This window comes from Chlamydotis macqueenii, chromosome 23 (assembly GCF_036417535.1).
Source record: "Chlamydotis macqueenii isolate bChlMac1 chromosome 23, bChlMac1.mat, whole genome shotgun sequence".
Lineage (NCBI taxonomy): Eukaryota > Metazoa > Chordata > Aves > Otidiformes > Otididae > Chlamydotis > Chlamydotis macqueenii.
In genome coordinates, this window is record NC_141578.1 from 2176105 (window position 1) to 2190589 (window position 14485).

Here is a 14485-nt window from a genome sequence, read left to right on the forward strand (position 1 = left end):
TGAGAAAGAGATTCAGGTTTCAAATGATTCAAAATGGATGTTCACCATCAGAGGACTCTTTCTGACCTCAGCGGACATCTGTTGCTTTCCACGTCACTGAAACCGCCTTATGTTTTACATCCTCTTTCCCTTCCTGTGATTTTACAGATTCTTTGTCTTGCAGTGCAGCTTCTTACACATCCTCTAGAAAATCTCTACAGTTTTAATTTCCTCTTATCTTTCCCTGGTGGGTATCAAATCGAAACAAAATATTTAATCACTGTTGCCTAAAGGCTTATTACACTCATTGAGCAAGGCTGCATCTTCCACCTTATGCAGATATAAAGCTCCTCCCTGTCTTCTAAAAAAACCAAGCTGACCCACAGACTGCACAGCACTGCGCTTCACACGCACGGCGTTTGTTACAGTGTTAGTGAACACGGGCTCACCTGGAACGGGCTGCTAGGATCGCTTTATGGGCTGGCCGTGGGTGGCCGTCTAGGAGCAGGATGATATCACAGAATTCAGTCCCAGCTCCTTCTAGGTAAGCCTTCATGTCCTGGATTAAAGATGTTCCTGAAAGTTAGCACAGTGAGATAGTTAAAGACATGGCAGTTCCAGGTGACCAGGTGCTATCAAACCAACACGTGGCTGAGTATTAGCTCCAGCCCCTCTTTCCTTTGGGACCCCTGGGGTGAGCGGGAGGCAGGCCCTTCCTCATAATCCTGGAGCGAAATGAGCTTCATCCTTTCCCGTTGCAATCCGTTACTGCCCATCCCAGAAACAAACCTGGCAGCTCTGCTTTCAAAGGGCTGACAGCAACAGGCCATGCTGAAAGGTGTTCTCCATAGATAAAGAAATCCGATTTTCCCCCACCCTTTTATTTTCATTATTTCCAAACACAAGGAATAGAAAATTTTGACTCTTAATGGAAAAGCTTTCCCAAATCCTCAATGAAGGCTTCTTTTATCCAACATTTTAATTAACCTTTGAAAATGCACAATAACTGAGAAATGGAGCACATTCATGTCTGATCCAAATTCACTCATATTTTCAAAGGTCAGCTTTCAATTTTTTTTTGATGTTTGGGTCTCTTGCACAGTTCCAGCTCTGGATACAGAAGCTGGCTATGCCATCTTCCTGGACGGTGCACCTCTCTTCTCTTTGGGCCAAATGCCAGCCGGAGACTTCTACTGGACCCTTCAGCACTGGCTTCTCCATCTTTCTCACCGGTCCCCCTTTCTTTGTGTGTTGTATTCCAAATCAATACTGGCAATGCCTCTGAACTGTGTGGCCTCAGCAAATTTCATTATTAAATTCCTTTTTTTGAGTGTCAGGACAATAGAATCTTGAATAAGACTAGTCCCAAATCAGTCCTTGATGAATTCCATAATAGAACTGTGAATCAATTCTTCTACTAGCAGAACCACAGAATGAAAATTACAGGCATGACCAGGTCATTTATTTTCTCAAAGTCTTCTCCTCCCTGTCTTCTCCTCCTCTCTTCCATTCACTTTTCTTCTTCTTCGTTAATTCTTCCATGCTTTTTTTTTTCTCTCTTACTATACGGTCTACCTTGTCAGCACTGGCTTACTGCCGAGATCTTCCTCGCTTTCGCTCCTTCTTCGGTGAAAACCTGTGAGCCAGCAAACTTCCCACTCAGCTTTGTTACCTTCTAGCTCACTTAAACTGAACGTCCATTGCCTTTTCTTTGAATCATTCTTTACACCCTTCAGTTCCTTCTGCCTCATCTCTCTCTGAACAGAATCAGGACATTTTACTGCAACAAGAACACAACCATATTTAACATGTCCTTTCACATATTTTGATGGGGATACTGGTCTGATTGACCCTTACTGGAAAAAGATCCAACGCGCTTTGTCTTACTCTGGAAAAAAGCCTCAGCACAGTTATACCAACTGCAGAATTGGTGGTCTGCAGTGGTCTACCTCCTAGGCTGTTTTCCTAGACTAAACAAACCATTAGCAACACAAAACCAGCACAACTAATAAATGTATAAAGCACAAAAGTTACCGATGTCGAGCGGCTGATCGGAATGTGTTCGAACAGGAGGTTGCTGCTTTCTCCGTACAATCTCCACTATCAGCGATGAAGAAAGATGCTCAAACTCCTTCATCATTATTACCTGATTAAAATGTGATTCCTTCACCACAAAGTTCAGGCAATGTTCCTTAAAAAAACCACAATATTAATTTAAAAATTACGGTTTACTGTATGAAGTCATCCTATGGCATCACATAGATGTTACCATGTTACGTGTGTAAACAGTCGTCCTTTTCCTACGACCCTCCACATGGATTCTGCAGCGAAACTACCGAACAATGACCTTCTTAACGAGGAACCATTTAGGCTCCTACTTGAACAGGAAATTCAGGACAATTCTAAGCATCTAGAAAAACCCGACTAAGAAATAATAACTAGGAAAAGATTAATTGTCTCCCATCCAGCGGCTCTGAAGCTTTCTAAAACAGGAATCTCAGGAGCCACCAAAAATGGAGCTAAGATTGGTTGCTATCTCATAGTAATTCTTTATACAATTAGATATCAAAAGTTAATTAGAAGAGTGAAGAGATCTTAACTCTTAACAGTATCCATTAAGAGTACAAATAGTTTGCAGGATTTCCTTGTGTGGGTTTTGCCTTAACCTTTCCTGTAAAAGTTGCTCTGAAAGAGCTCTTGTAGTTTCTTGTATGACAAACTTGCTAGAAAAATCAATGTGGTGGAAAGGTGACAAATGAACCAGACCTCATGCTAAAAACAATTAAAGGGACAAAAAATGGCACTTCATTTGCCAGTGTGAACCAAGGCTTTCCCTCAGGAGACTTTAACAAGCAAAAAATATAATCTATAGCAGCTCACCATAAGGTGAGTACACAATTCATTCAAAGAATAATTACTACCGTCCATCTTCTGCCAAGTTATTTCACCTGGGATCCACAGGAACCTGTCCAGGACCCATCTGTAAAATGCTTTAAACAATGACTACGATGCCAGAAAGAGCAGCCTTCAGCAGATGGGACCTACCCATGAGGACTGACGTGCACTTCAGAAGACAGGATGCCAACTCAAGGTGATCCCGACCAAACGGAGTCGTGTGGAAGAGCCCCCGGTAGTGAAGGCAGGCGGAGGTAGCTGCCCCATCTGAAATTATTGGCACTGGATCCACCAGTGCTGAGATACTGGCTTGAGCTTCTGGGCAGCTAACGGCATCGTGGTCCTACGCACCAGAGGCTGTGCCAGCATTTACATGCTTGCTGCTGACTCTGCTGCTGTCCTCCTGGATGCCTCTCCTTTGCCCATACCCAGTGCACAAAGAGTGCCTGAGGAAGTGCTGGTGCATACTGGTTTCTCCAGCCTCACTCTGCTTGCAACCGTCAGCTGAACGGCCAATTGTTGTGCACAGGCTGCTCAAACAGGCATTGCATGAACTTGCACTGACTCTTGAACTTGTGGAGGAGCTGCTTCTCTGCAGTTTTAAGGAGAACCAGCTCTGGTCACTGTTGGTGGGAACCAGACCACCACAGCAAATCATGGTCGGAAGCCTGGCAGTATCGACTCTGTCATGACTTTCAGCAAACATCTAAAAGCCCTTGACCCACTACATTGAGACAAAGAATCACAGACGCATTTTGTTTTTCAGTAGAGTGTCTTTCAGATCAAAGGCGTGAGAACAGAATTTAGTTTCTCATCAGACAAGGTGAAAGAATCTGTTTGCAGTCTCTGTATAAGAGACTGGAAGCAGAAAATGCACTGGTTCCATCTTGCTGCAGTGAGAGTGAACTGAGGAAGAGCCAAAGTCACTCTGCCCTTCAAATCCTACTGGGAAGATATGCAAAAACATCAAACACTTATTGAAAAAAATCTGTGTAATATTCACGAGCAACTGCAGGACAATCCACCTGAAGATAGGTCAAGAACTATAATCATAGAAAACAACTGAATTTACAAAAGCTGATAGCTTTTGCAAAGCAATAATTACATCGATTTTATTTTTAAAAATTTCTCATCAGTTACTTTGTATGCAGAATGTGATTACCTTTAGCTGATCCAGCTGCAGCTTGTTCGCATTTTCACACACAATGAGCACATTCTGCAGATCTACGGATGCCTCAATATACTGAAGGCAGAGCTGTTCCAGTCGAGAGAGCTTGAAGTTTAAGGCTAGTTTGTATACATCCATAATAAGTAACACATCCTGCACATGACCTGAAATGACAAGAGATAAAAATGCTGGAGAGCCCACAGAACAAAAAGAGACGCTTTTCTCAAAGCAGTTATTTTAAAATCAACTTGAGTATTTGGAATGGCAGAATGAGCAGCAACTGGAGTGTTTTTATGGAGGAAAAAATTACACTGCTGGTTAGACAAAATCTGAATTTATATCAAAAATGGAGTTTCAAAACTGAGGCACGAAAGAGCCACCACCAAAGATTTTTTGACAAAGACTTTGTGACAATCTGGATCACATTTTTTTAAAACCCTCAAAAGAAAGTGAAGTCTCTAAAAACACTGACAAGCTATGAAGCTAGCCGCCCCATTTTCCAAAGTGCTCCGCTGCTAACAGCTCTGCTGAAGTCCTTGGGTTTTACGCAGTATCAGCAGCCAGCTCCCTGATTGTGACAGACCCTTACGAAGGCACTCTGCTTGTGCGTGTGCAGACCTGAGGCTGCTCCAGAAGAGAGGGCTGAAGGAAGAGAGAGGCAGTGGGGACCCTCGTAGGCCACTGTAACGGGGCTACTGGGACACCAGCTCAAGGAATAATCCTCCACAGCCTTTGCTTTCCTCACAGGAGATCCCTGGCCATCTGCCGTAACTACTTTTTGATAGAGAAAAGCCTTCTTGCGTGTCATGTGCCTTCCCTGTGTCTAATCGAGAAAATCCCATTTGATAAGCATGCCCAGTTCTATTAGCTCAGCCTCTGGATGGATCCCCAAGGTGCTGCCTCTGGACTGAGAGGAGCAACTAGGAATACAAATGGTCGAGACAGGGCCACTGGAAGATCTCCACAGACAGGTCAGCACCAGAGAGAACTTTCCATGGGCTACGGAGAAGGGTAGCAGGCTGCCTGGGAAACCTGTAACAAAGGGAAGTGTACAGTGTGATAATCCCTTCTTTGGTCTGATCCTGTCCTGCAGTGAGCACGCTGAGGATGACTGAACCGGCTGAGAGCGGGATCTGGCAATGTCAGCAGACACCCATGAGAAGGCTCCCTCATCCCCGTGAATTGAGACAGCCACCTGGCAGGGAAAGCCTTGGACAATGGCATATAAATCACCTTTTACAGGAAGGAAAGATGCTGGACTGGAACTGAAGCAAAGCTTCCAGCTTTCCAAGACTGCGCCTCGTGGCCGCAGCCTCCCCAGCCCCGGCAGCCGGAGTTCCCCCTGGGTGCGCAGCCTGACCCCCACCGCCCAACAGAGCCCATCGCTCAAACAAGGCCATGGATGGACTGGCTGTGTGGGAGCTGAGGGATCTCCGGCTCTCACCTCCCAGCCTTCAACTGTTTTTAACTCAGGGATCTTCAGTGAATGCATCAAATGGGTTTTTCCTTTCCTTAGGCATTCCTTTGGATCGGCATTTTTAAGAGATGATAAATACTGGCTTGCTTTGCCTTTCTGTGTGGGCTCAGTTTGCAATGGATCAAAACAATATCAGAAAAAGGAAATAAGCCAACATACCATGACAAAATACCGTGAGGTTTTTGCTTGGTTGGTTGGTGGGATTTTTACACCTTTTGGAAAGATTAAGAACCTGGTTTTCCTTGATGTTTGAAAAGAATTGGGAAAAAGCAAAGCACTGTTAGTATGCTTTGATCGAAACCTGCTGGTTTTGTAATCTCAATTAAGCGCTTAGAGTAGAACTGATCATCTGCAAATGCTCAATACTGCTCTGTACCAAAACAAATGTTTGCTCCCCAGTCGCTAGGGTTTTTTTACCCTGCTGTCCTACCTTTCCGAGGGTATTTTATTTTATCCGTATACAGAAACTGCATGAGCACCTCGAAGGGTTGCGCCTCAGCCTCTCGGATGGGCACTTCCAGCAGCGGCTGCAGGCGGCACAACTTGACATTCCCACCGATCCCGTCCTTCTGACACGTTGCGTGTCCCTCGTCTTCAATATCTTGCTTTGATTTCTAATGAGACAGAAAAACCACTCCAACGTAACAACAAGGCTGTGTCAGCTCACGCACATTACTATCAAATCAAGGAAAGATCCTTCCCATTTACTGCATGGTCTTTAAGACCCAAGTTCTCTTTATCTTCAAGATAACAAGGAATTCATATGTCTAAAACTCACTGTTCCACACCCTGCGACAGACATGGATCAGAACAAACGTGAGCTCCTGGATGAAGCTCAAAAGCAGGACCTCAGGAAAAGGGAGGAATGAATTCCACTGAGCTCACATTTCTGTCCTCAGCAGGAACAGCGTCTCTCCTTGGAGAAAGAAGATGTCGCAGCAGGTTCCACAGACCTCTGCCTTGCAAAGTCAGAGCTCAAAGTGCACAGAAGTATTTTAAGCCATTCTTTTACTTCTAAGTTTCACTTTGACAGCCTTTCTCTACAGCCTTTTCCAGTAAAGATGGAGAGCTGTGGGGTGGCAAAGCAATTAACTAAGGGGCAATGAGGCATCCATATATCTTAATGCAGTTAATGTGCTACCACTTCCTCAAGAACAATAAAATGTTTGCTGCTGAAAAGTTGTAAGTAGTTAAAATTAATAGACAATGAACCATAGGCACCAGACCTTCAACTCTGGAAAATTATCAAGAAATACTAGGGTTAAGAGAACAGAGCCAGCCTCAAAACCTTAGCACTACCTGCCCGCTAATCTATTTAATCTTGCAGGCCATCCCCCATGACACGCAGCTCTCACCCTCCCCACAGCGAAGGGTATGCACTCCTCCGTAGGGGTGTTCCACAAGATTAAAACTTAGACAGCCACAAGAGCTCCCAAGAACCATCCTGCCAAATCCTGATAACTGGATTAACTTCGGCTCCTCCATGTTACGCTCCTGGCCTGGCCTGATAGGCATCCAGTAGCCCATGTTAATGCTAATTATCCTCTTTGTTTTACTTGCCCAAGAGCACCTTAGCATCAGATGCTGCTCCTGTCCTACATCTGTCTCAACGGATATTATTTTTTCCTGACAACTTCATTTCCAAAATTGGGCAGAATAAGCACTACCTTGCCGCAGGATTACTTTTCTAAAATACTCACCTGCTTCAGCCTCTCCCTTGCCTGCATGATTTTCTTTTTCAGCCACTTGCAGCGAGCGGTAACAATTGCGGTGTGTCCTCGGACTCGTTCTTCCTTCTGTCAAAGGCAAAGGAGTAACACATATTAAACTTTTACTCCCAGATCACATGGTGATGGCAGATGGCAGAAGTCATAGAAACCGGGGCTGAACTCCAGGTTACCATACATTTAGTTTAAGTTAGAATCAAAGGCAACCTTGCATCTGGCCTGCACATACAGATGAAATCCAACACCTATTTTCCCTAAAGGCTAACGGCAAACACCATTTGGAAACAGTCTTTGTTATGTTCTCCAAGCAGAAGTTGTTGCATAGGCTCAGCGTCACAGATATTGCTTCTTATTGTTGCATCTGATTTTCGGCTTTATTTTCTCTTGCCAAAACAACAGTATGTTCTTCATAATCTACTTCATCTGTTGTTGAGGGTCTGTTATCTGGTCTCTGCAAAGTGTTTTATAACTTTTTTTTTTTGCAAAAAGAATGCAGATAAGTTCAAATTTCACGTTTTTCTTCAGAAAACATGTTATTTTTAAAATTTTGTAATGGTTTTCATGACTAGAGAATCATTCCCCTGTGCTGCTTTTTCTCATTCTGTTTTATTTCACTAATTAAAAAATGGATCCTGAAATGCTACATGGATCTGCAAGCACTGACATGCTCTCTCCAGGAGACAGCTGCGACCTCGGAGTACGGAGGTTGCTAGTATCATTTACTGCAACGATACATAATGTGCTTTGATAAATTTGGGTTATGTCTCAGTGAGCCACAGATCCTCTCAGTTTGAAAGTTTCTTCTCCTTTGCAGCTTTAGACATTTATCTAGATTAGTGGAACTTACTGAACAAGGCAGACATCATTTTCACCAGTGACGCTGCTCTTAAAAATTCATTCCCAGGTTCTCTGGCCAGTCATCGTACAATTTGCTTTTCCCCAGCAAACATGCTACACACACAGCCTCGTTGGCACTTTTTCAATAAATTCTACTCACCTCTCCCAAAACAAACTCCAAGTCACTGAACTGCCTGTTTTCCCATAGCCTTCCATAATCTTCATGTAGAGTGCATTTAGGGTAACAAGAAAACTAAAAAAAAAATAAAACGCCACAGAAGAGAAATTCATTTCAAATGGCTATATCCGAAAGCATGTAGTTACAATATTATCACTGCATTTTCTTGTTAACTTGACCTCAGTGTAGCGTATAAAGTAGAAAACAAGCAACTAAACACACGCAAGGGCTTCCTCTGCGGTGAGGGCAACGAAAGCTAACCGGGATAACTTGGAGGAATTGTATCTCATCTCCACTTGCAGATTTCAGACTATGGTGCCTAGGAGTCTCCCCTGCTCTCAGGACTTGTTTGAGGGTCTTACGTAATAAAAATAAACTTGAGTGTAGGGGGAATTTGACCTGGTGTGAGTATCTTGAAATGTAAAATTTAAAAATCCTATAGCTACTATGGGAGCGGGAGTGCTGCATGAAGATAAAACTTCAACACAAAACGCTCTGATCCAGGAACCCTGAACCTGACAGTGCACAAAGAGGAACAGTAAATTTTCAGTTAAACATCCTGGCAAATCCTCTCTGACACACTTCAATAAATTGTGAAAATAAGCTGTCATGAGCTCTGTTAGGACTTTAGAAGGCACTGGGGAGCTTGGCCTTACCAAAATGTCTGTCCAGATAACATACCTCAAAAGATTTTAAAGTTACACATTCATCTTCGGCAGCTGAATCTGAAATGCAAAGGCTTCCCGCAGCAAGGATGCGAAACAATAGCCATCAAGCTCACGGTGAGCCAAACCAGAAATTCCAACACGTCCGGAGACAGAGCCGGAGGGTTTTACGCAGAATTGGCGTGGATGTTTGGGCATTTTTATCAGTGAATTACCTGGAACCTGTACATTTCTCCACTTCTAATGTTATTGTCCACTGTGCCGCCAAAGATATACATAGCATCTGAGATAACAGCTGCAGCGTGGAAGAGTCTCCCACTGGGCAACTAGGGAAAGAAAAGGACAAAATAGGTGAGGGAATAAATAAAAGCTTTTTTTTTTTCTCCCAAGAAAAAGGGTCTGCAACGGGTCAATAACGAGAGGGGAAAATCCATGTAGTTTGAAGCAACACGACTGCCTGCATCCTAAGATTAACAGTTGTTATATTTTAGGATTGTTCCCTCGTGTATCTAGAACACACTTTCCAGTCACATTTAAAAACACCTGTTCATTGCACCTCCTAACCAGAATGGTACGTACGCAGGGCTCCACATATCATGAGAGTTACAAAAGTTATCACTTACAGATCAACGCATAGAAAAATAAAATGCACTTCCAGAAATAAACAGATTCTGCAAACGTCATCACTATTCAAATTCAGAGCGTATTCTGAATATTGTCGGGAACTTGAGAGGTAAGTGAGCATCTGTCCCGGCAGGATATCGAACTCCGGGCTTGTAAACGCCCGCCTTCCCCACAGCTTGCTGGGGCCCAGCCATCTGGCCAACAAGCTCCTCCAGCGACGCCGGGTTCTGCACAGAAGCCCAGGCTTGGAGATGTTTACCGAGCTGGCACTGGGAGCCAAGTCTCCTTTCTCCATCACGCCAGGCCCACAGAAAATGAAGCCACCCCACGCTGCACGAAGCCCCGGCTATTTATAGGGCTGAGGCATCGCGCCGTTCCGTGCAACACAGTTCACCTTGGAATTGCAAATTCGGATGATTTCGGAAGCAGGAAGGGGTCGCTGCAAGTCAAAGCCGCTGTGACCCTCCTGCGTGGCACAGATCACGTAATTTTTAGCTGTTTCTTCTGAGGTTACACAAAAGGTATCCGATGAAATTAGCACACCTCACTGAGATATCTCACATAAAGTCTTCAAGTGGTGACAGTACCAATCTTTTTTTCTTTTTCCCCCTAGTTTGATCAGGCTTGTTTTGTCTTCCAGGCAGCAAATCTCATTAAATGTTTGCCTACAAAATAAAAAGCCCTCTGGTATAAGAAATCTTCTCTTCTCGTACATATTTATAGACACCACTCAAGTAAACTCAGACACGAAACAAGATTATGTTTATCTGGAGAGACAGATTTTCCAGGAAACCATGCTGACTGGCACTTTTCATTCCCACCGCATCATCCCTTTGACCACAGCATCACACAACGGTCCCATTTAGCTTGTTACTCACCAGACTTTCCATGACTTTTCCTTTTCTTCAGCCTACAGCTTTTAAGGATACGATTCCCCACGCAGTAACTAGGACCTATTTGGTTTGGGTTTTGGTTTTTTTTTTCCCCACAGATGTACAAACCACAGATGTGGTCACCTTAAAACGCACTTTTGCCTGCGCCAGTTTAAAAAGCCATCTCGATTCCTCTGGATAAACAAGATACCTTCTGCCTCCGGCACATTTCATGGATACTTTATCAAATAAACTTTAAAGCTGGTGCTAATAAATCCTGTGATGGGAAGGTCATGGAATAATGTTGATCTATTAGTACATTCCAGCCGAGCCCCTGTTCAACATCTCTCCAAAAGAAGATGAGATTACTGTCAAATATCTATTTTATACGGCCTTTACTCATTCTTAGCAGTAATCTCATTTGTTAAATAAGATGTAATGATTGAAAAAATCAAACATATTACAGTAGATCAAAAATACATCGGTGACTTTTGTCAACTGGACCTCCAATCTCATCCCAAAATATGAAGTTTGCTTGCCAAGACCTATTTCCACACAGCCAGACGGGCTGATATTAGCTGTATTATAATGTCTTTCTTACAACTGGCTCTCCAACCAAAACTAAAAAAAAAAACCCAAACCTATTCTGTCAGAAATCAAATGCAGACCACCTGGTTTATACTTATTCAGGTCATTTTCCTCGCCTTTTAAAAAAATAAATAATACTTTAGCTTTGCTTTTATTTTAAGTAATTCTCAGTATTTCCTAGCAGTTGCTTTTATAAAGCAGCCATTGTATTTAACAACCAGTGTTTTTTCAATAATAAAAAAAAAAATTATAGCATTTTCACAATTTGTGCCAGAAAGGAAACGTGAATCATCTGAGCATTTAACCAAGAAACACCACACTTGCTAGTCACGCCATATTTAACTCAAACGATCTGTCAGGAGCGTTATAACAATGATTTTTAATTTCTAACGGTTGGTACCAGAGTGGTCAAGGAACCAGAGCTTTGCCACTTACTAGTAACTTAAGCAAACAACATCACTTTTGAAATACATGTAAAGAAATGTGAAATATGAAAGTTCAGCCCAGAAGAAGGAAGGCCACATACAGTTCATCAAAACATCGTGCAGCTGAGGGTTTCAGCGTGTTTGTTTTGCTGAACAGCAGAATTCAAGCCAGCGCAAACCCTCAGACGGTGACGGCAGCCCTGCCGAGCGCTGAGATACCGATGCCACCTTCAAGGAGAACAACGCTCTGCCCTCCCAGGACCAAAGCTTTGGCCAGAGGGAAAAATTGACCCAGTACAAACCAGAGGAGCTCAGTCCTCAAGAAAAAAGATTCAGGGCAAAAAGCTAACAGAGCTCAGAAGCCTGAACAGCTGGAGAGACACACTGAGCTCCATGTTCCCCATCCAGCAATGCCAGACGCCAGAAGCTTGCCCTGTCTTGAACTTTTCGTGGGGAGGTCTCCCTAGATGCCAAATCCAGCTGCTGAATATGCTCAACCCAGGTATAGCTTATACGGAACAGAGATGAAATAATATCCCTTGTGCTAGTGCGCACAGTCAAATCTGATTTGATAAAACCCCAAAAAGTCAGTTCATGCAAAGGTGGGACAAGAATCACGGTCTATAATAGAGTAAACCTGCTAAAACCTAAAAGGCCAGTATCAAGCACTACAGGGCTGCAGCCACTGGGTCACATTCCCCAGTAAAAGCTTGAAAGAGCGCACAGAAACCTCAGCTTTCAGCACACGATCTCTCTACTACAAGTAATTCTGTAGGTAGGAAAAGGTGCACCCTGCTCCTTCTGCTCAAGCTATTTCTAGTACTTGGGCTGAACGTTCCCTGCTGCAATTTAAGCACTAATCACGTTAACTCTTGTTCTGCCCACAAGAACTTAGACATCTCCAGATCTTTCAGTTTTTCAATGGAGCCACACTTGTCGACTGCTCTTACAGCTTTCCCAGGAATTCTCCCGATGGTCTGCGTATTTGAAACCATCTGCACCGGTAAAGGATTATGACTAATTGCAGTTCTAATAAACTGCAATTTAGACGACGAGTCTGTCGCTAGCGAGCGACTCCCTGCTCACAACACTACAAGGCAAAATTACAGTCAGGAACTCCAGCGTTCAGAGGAAAAAGTCAGCACAGGGCGAATATGAAACTAAGCCTTCGTTTAGCAATACAACACATTTATCCTAATTTCTGTCTTTTACAAGCGGAGTCTAACCAACTGTCCCACATCCTGCTCGTGACATAGGAATGTGCTGGTTATCCTCATTTTACAGTTGGCAAAAAGGCTCAAAGAAATGGCATTCATTTTCTGAGATCATAAAGACAGACTACAGCAGACTGCCAGCACGTGCACAGTCTGCAGGATATCTTGCAGCTGCCTGCTCTGCGTAAAATGTTAAGGTTGTTCTCCTACTTTCTGCTTCCTAGGTCTGGCTGCTAGGGCTCTGCATCTGACAGAGAGCAGTGCAGGTTTCTGCTTAGCAGCTGCCAGGTAAGAACACACACTTTATGCTATGAATCTGTCCGGGGTTTTTTTTGGACAGTTTTCTCCGATGTCCTCTTGCCCTCTTTTCTCCCAGTGTTTCACCTTTGTCAAGTTCCGAAGTCCTGTGGGTAGTGAGAGCACCGTCTCTCTGCAGTCTCATGAAACTCCGTTTAGACTTGGTCATGTTCTAAATTGCTAAAAGTCAGCATTCTTTTCCTGCTGCTTATTGCTTCACTTGAAGCTAAAATCTCTCCAGGGTCACCCATGTTGGTCCTTTGATCCTTCCCCATCAGCTCCCAACCTCACCACCCTACCCAAGGCAAAGCTCCTGGCACTCCTTCGCAAGGAGCACAACCCCTTCTCCTCACATTCCCAGCCTGTCTTTGTGGTCCTGCGACCTGTCTCACCATGTCCAGCAGCTGTGCACGACCTTCTAATCCCTCCTGTCTCCCATGCCACGTGTGTTTGGGCAGGGGCGCCTGAGACGGGCTGTTTTCACAAAGGGAGAGCAAGAGCTTCCCAATCCTGTTGTGCACCAGATGCTTCCTCCCACGCTTTCAGTTCTCTTCTGATGATGGCAGCCCCTCCTTGGTGCACCTTAGATAACAGGGTGAGAATTGTGCTCAGGATGACCGTGGTAAACAGAACCATTACACCGCAGAGCCAGCCCCACGCGACGTATGCTAAACGACAGTCATACCAGTATAATACCAGTATACCTGTGGTAAAGTCCTCCTGGTATAACAGTAACTGCTACCTGAAACCAGCACTCTGCAAACATATATTGAGTCTGGCAGGTGAGATAATCCGTACAAAACTGTGCTTTTGAGTCGCAATAGCTATAATTCCAGTAAGGGTTTCTGCTGGTGCGACTCCAGACAGCCGCGTGTGAATCCAAAGGGCTATCGTCCCTCTCGCTCTCAGTGCATACGAGAACGCGAAAAATCACAAAGACGCACTGCCAGTCAGAACGTATTTGTCAGCCGCAGATCCTACACCGACCCCTCAATCAGCGTGATCTCCTTACTTTATTAGCAGTGCCTGACAAAAAGAATTTTAGATTCAGTCCTGACACCTCTGATGATCTGGGCTGGCAGTCCTCTCCGAGATACACTGCCCTGTTTCATTTGTTGAAGTGTTTTCTCTCATTAAGGTTAATGAGATTTGCAATCGGAGGCTCTTTTCAAGCCGGAATCTTTGCTTTCGAAAGCAGATCTCATCAGTCCCCTTTGCTTCCTTTTCAGTACACCCCTCCACGCTACCAGCACGCTTCGAGCCATCACTTTGAAAATTCAAGGATTTCACAAGTCTTGGGTTTTTTTTTTTGTTTTCAGTTCTTGTGCTCAAAACTCACTCTACCCTGTCTAGACAGCACAAATTGCGTTTGTCCTGTGCTGCTCATCAGGGTTCTGATCCGACTTACAAAGCTGTGCATCGGCGTTGCTCCTCTCCGCGCGGAAGCACCCAGCAATCATCCAAACAGTGCGATCACAGCCCTGAGCAGCCTCTCTGGGGCTGATTCCATAGACTTTAAAATAAACTTAGTTAAACCTG

At 44.1% G+C, this 14485-nt stretch overlaps 1 protein-coding gene across 2 annotated transcripts in view; it reads right to left on the reverse strand.

Moving 5' to 3' along the window:
• LZTR1 (leucine zipper like post translational regulator 1) overlaps window positions 1-14485 on the reverse strand; it is a 39134-nt gene that overhangs the window by 5641 nt on the left and 19008 nt on the right. For both annotated transcript variants that reach the window (XM_086765405.1, XM_086765406.1), the window contains 7 exons: window positions 9142-9252; window positions 8244-8336; window positions 7220-7315; window positions 5950-6133; window positions 4037-4206; window positions 2014-2170; window positions 429-555 (listed from right to left, as the gene is read on the reverse strand). In XM_086765405.1, the coding sequence (XP_086621531.1) occupies window positions 429-555; window positions 2014-2170; window positions 4037-4206; window positions 5950-6133; window positions 7220-7315; window positions 8244-8336; window positions 9142-9252 (938 nt within the window). The remainder of the gene's footprint in view (window positions 1-428; window positions 556-2013; window positions 2171-4036; window positions 4207-5949; window positions 6134-7219; window positions 7316-8243; window positions 8337-9141; window positions 9253-14485) is intronic.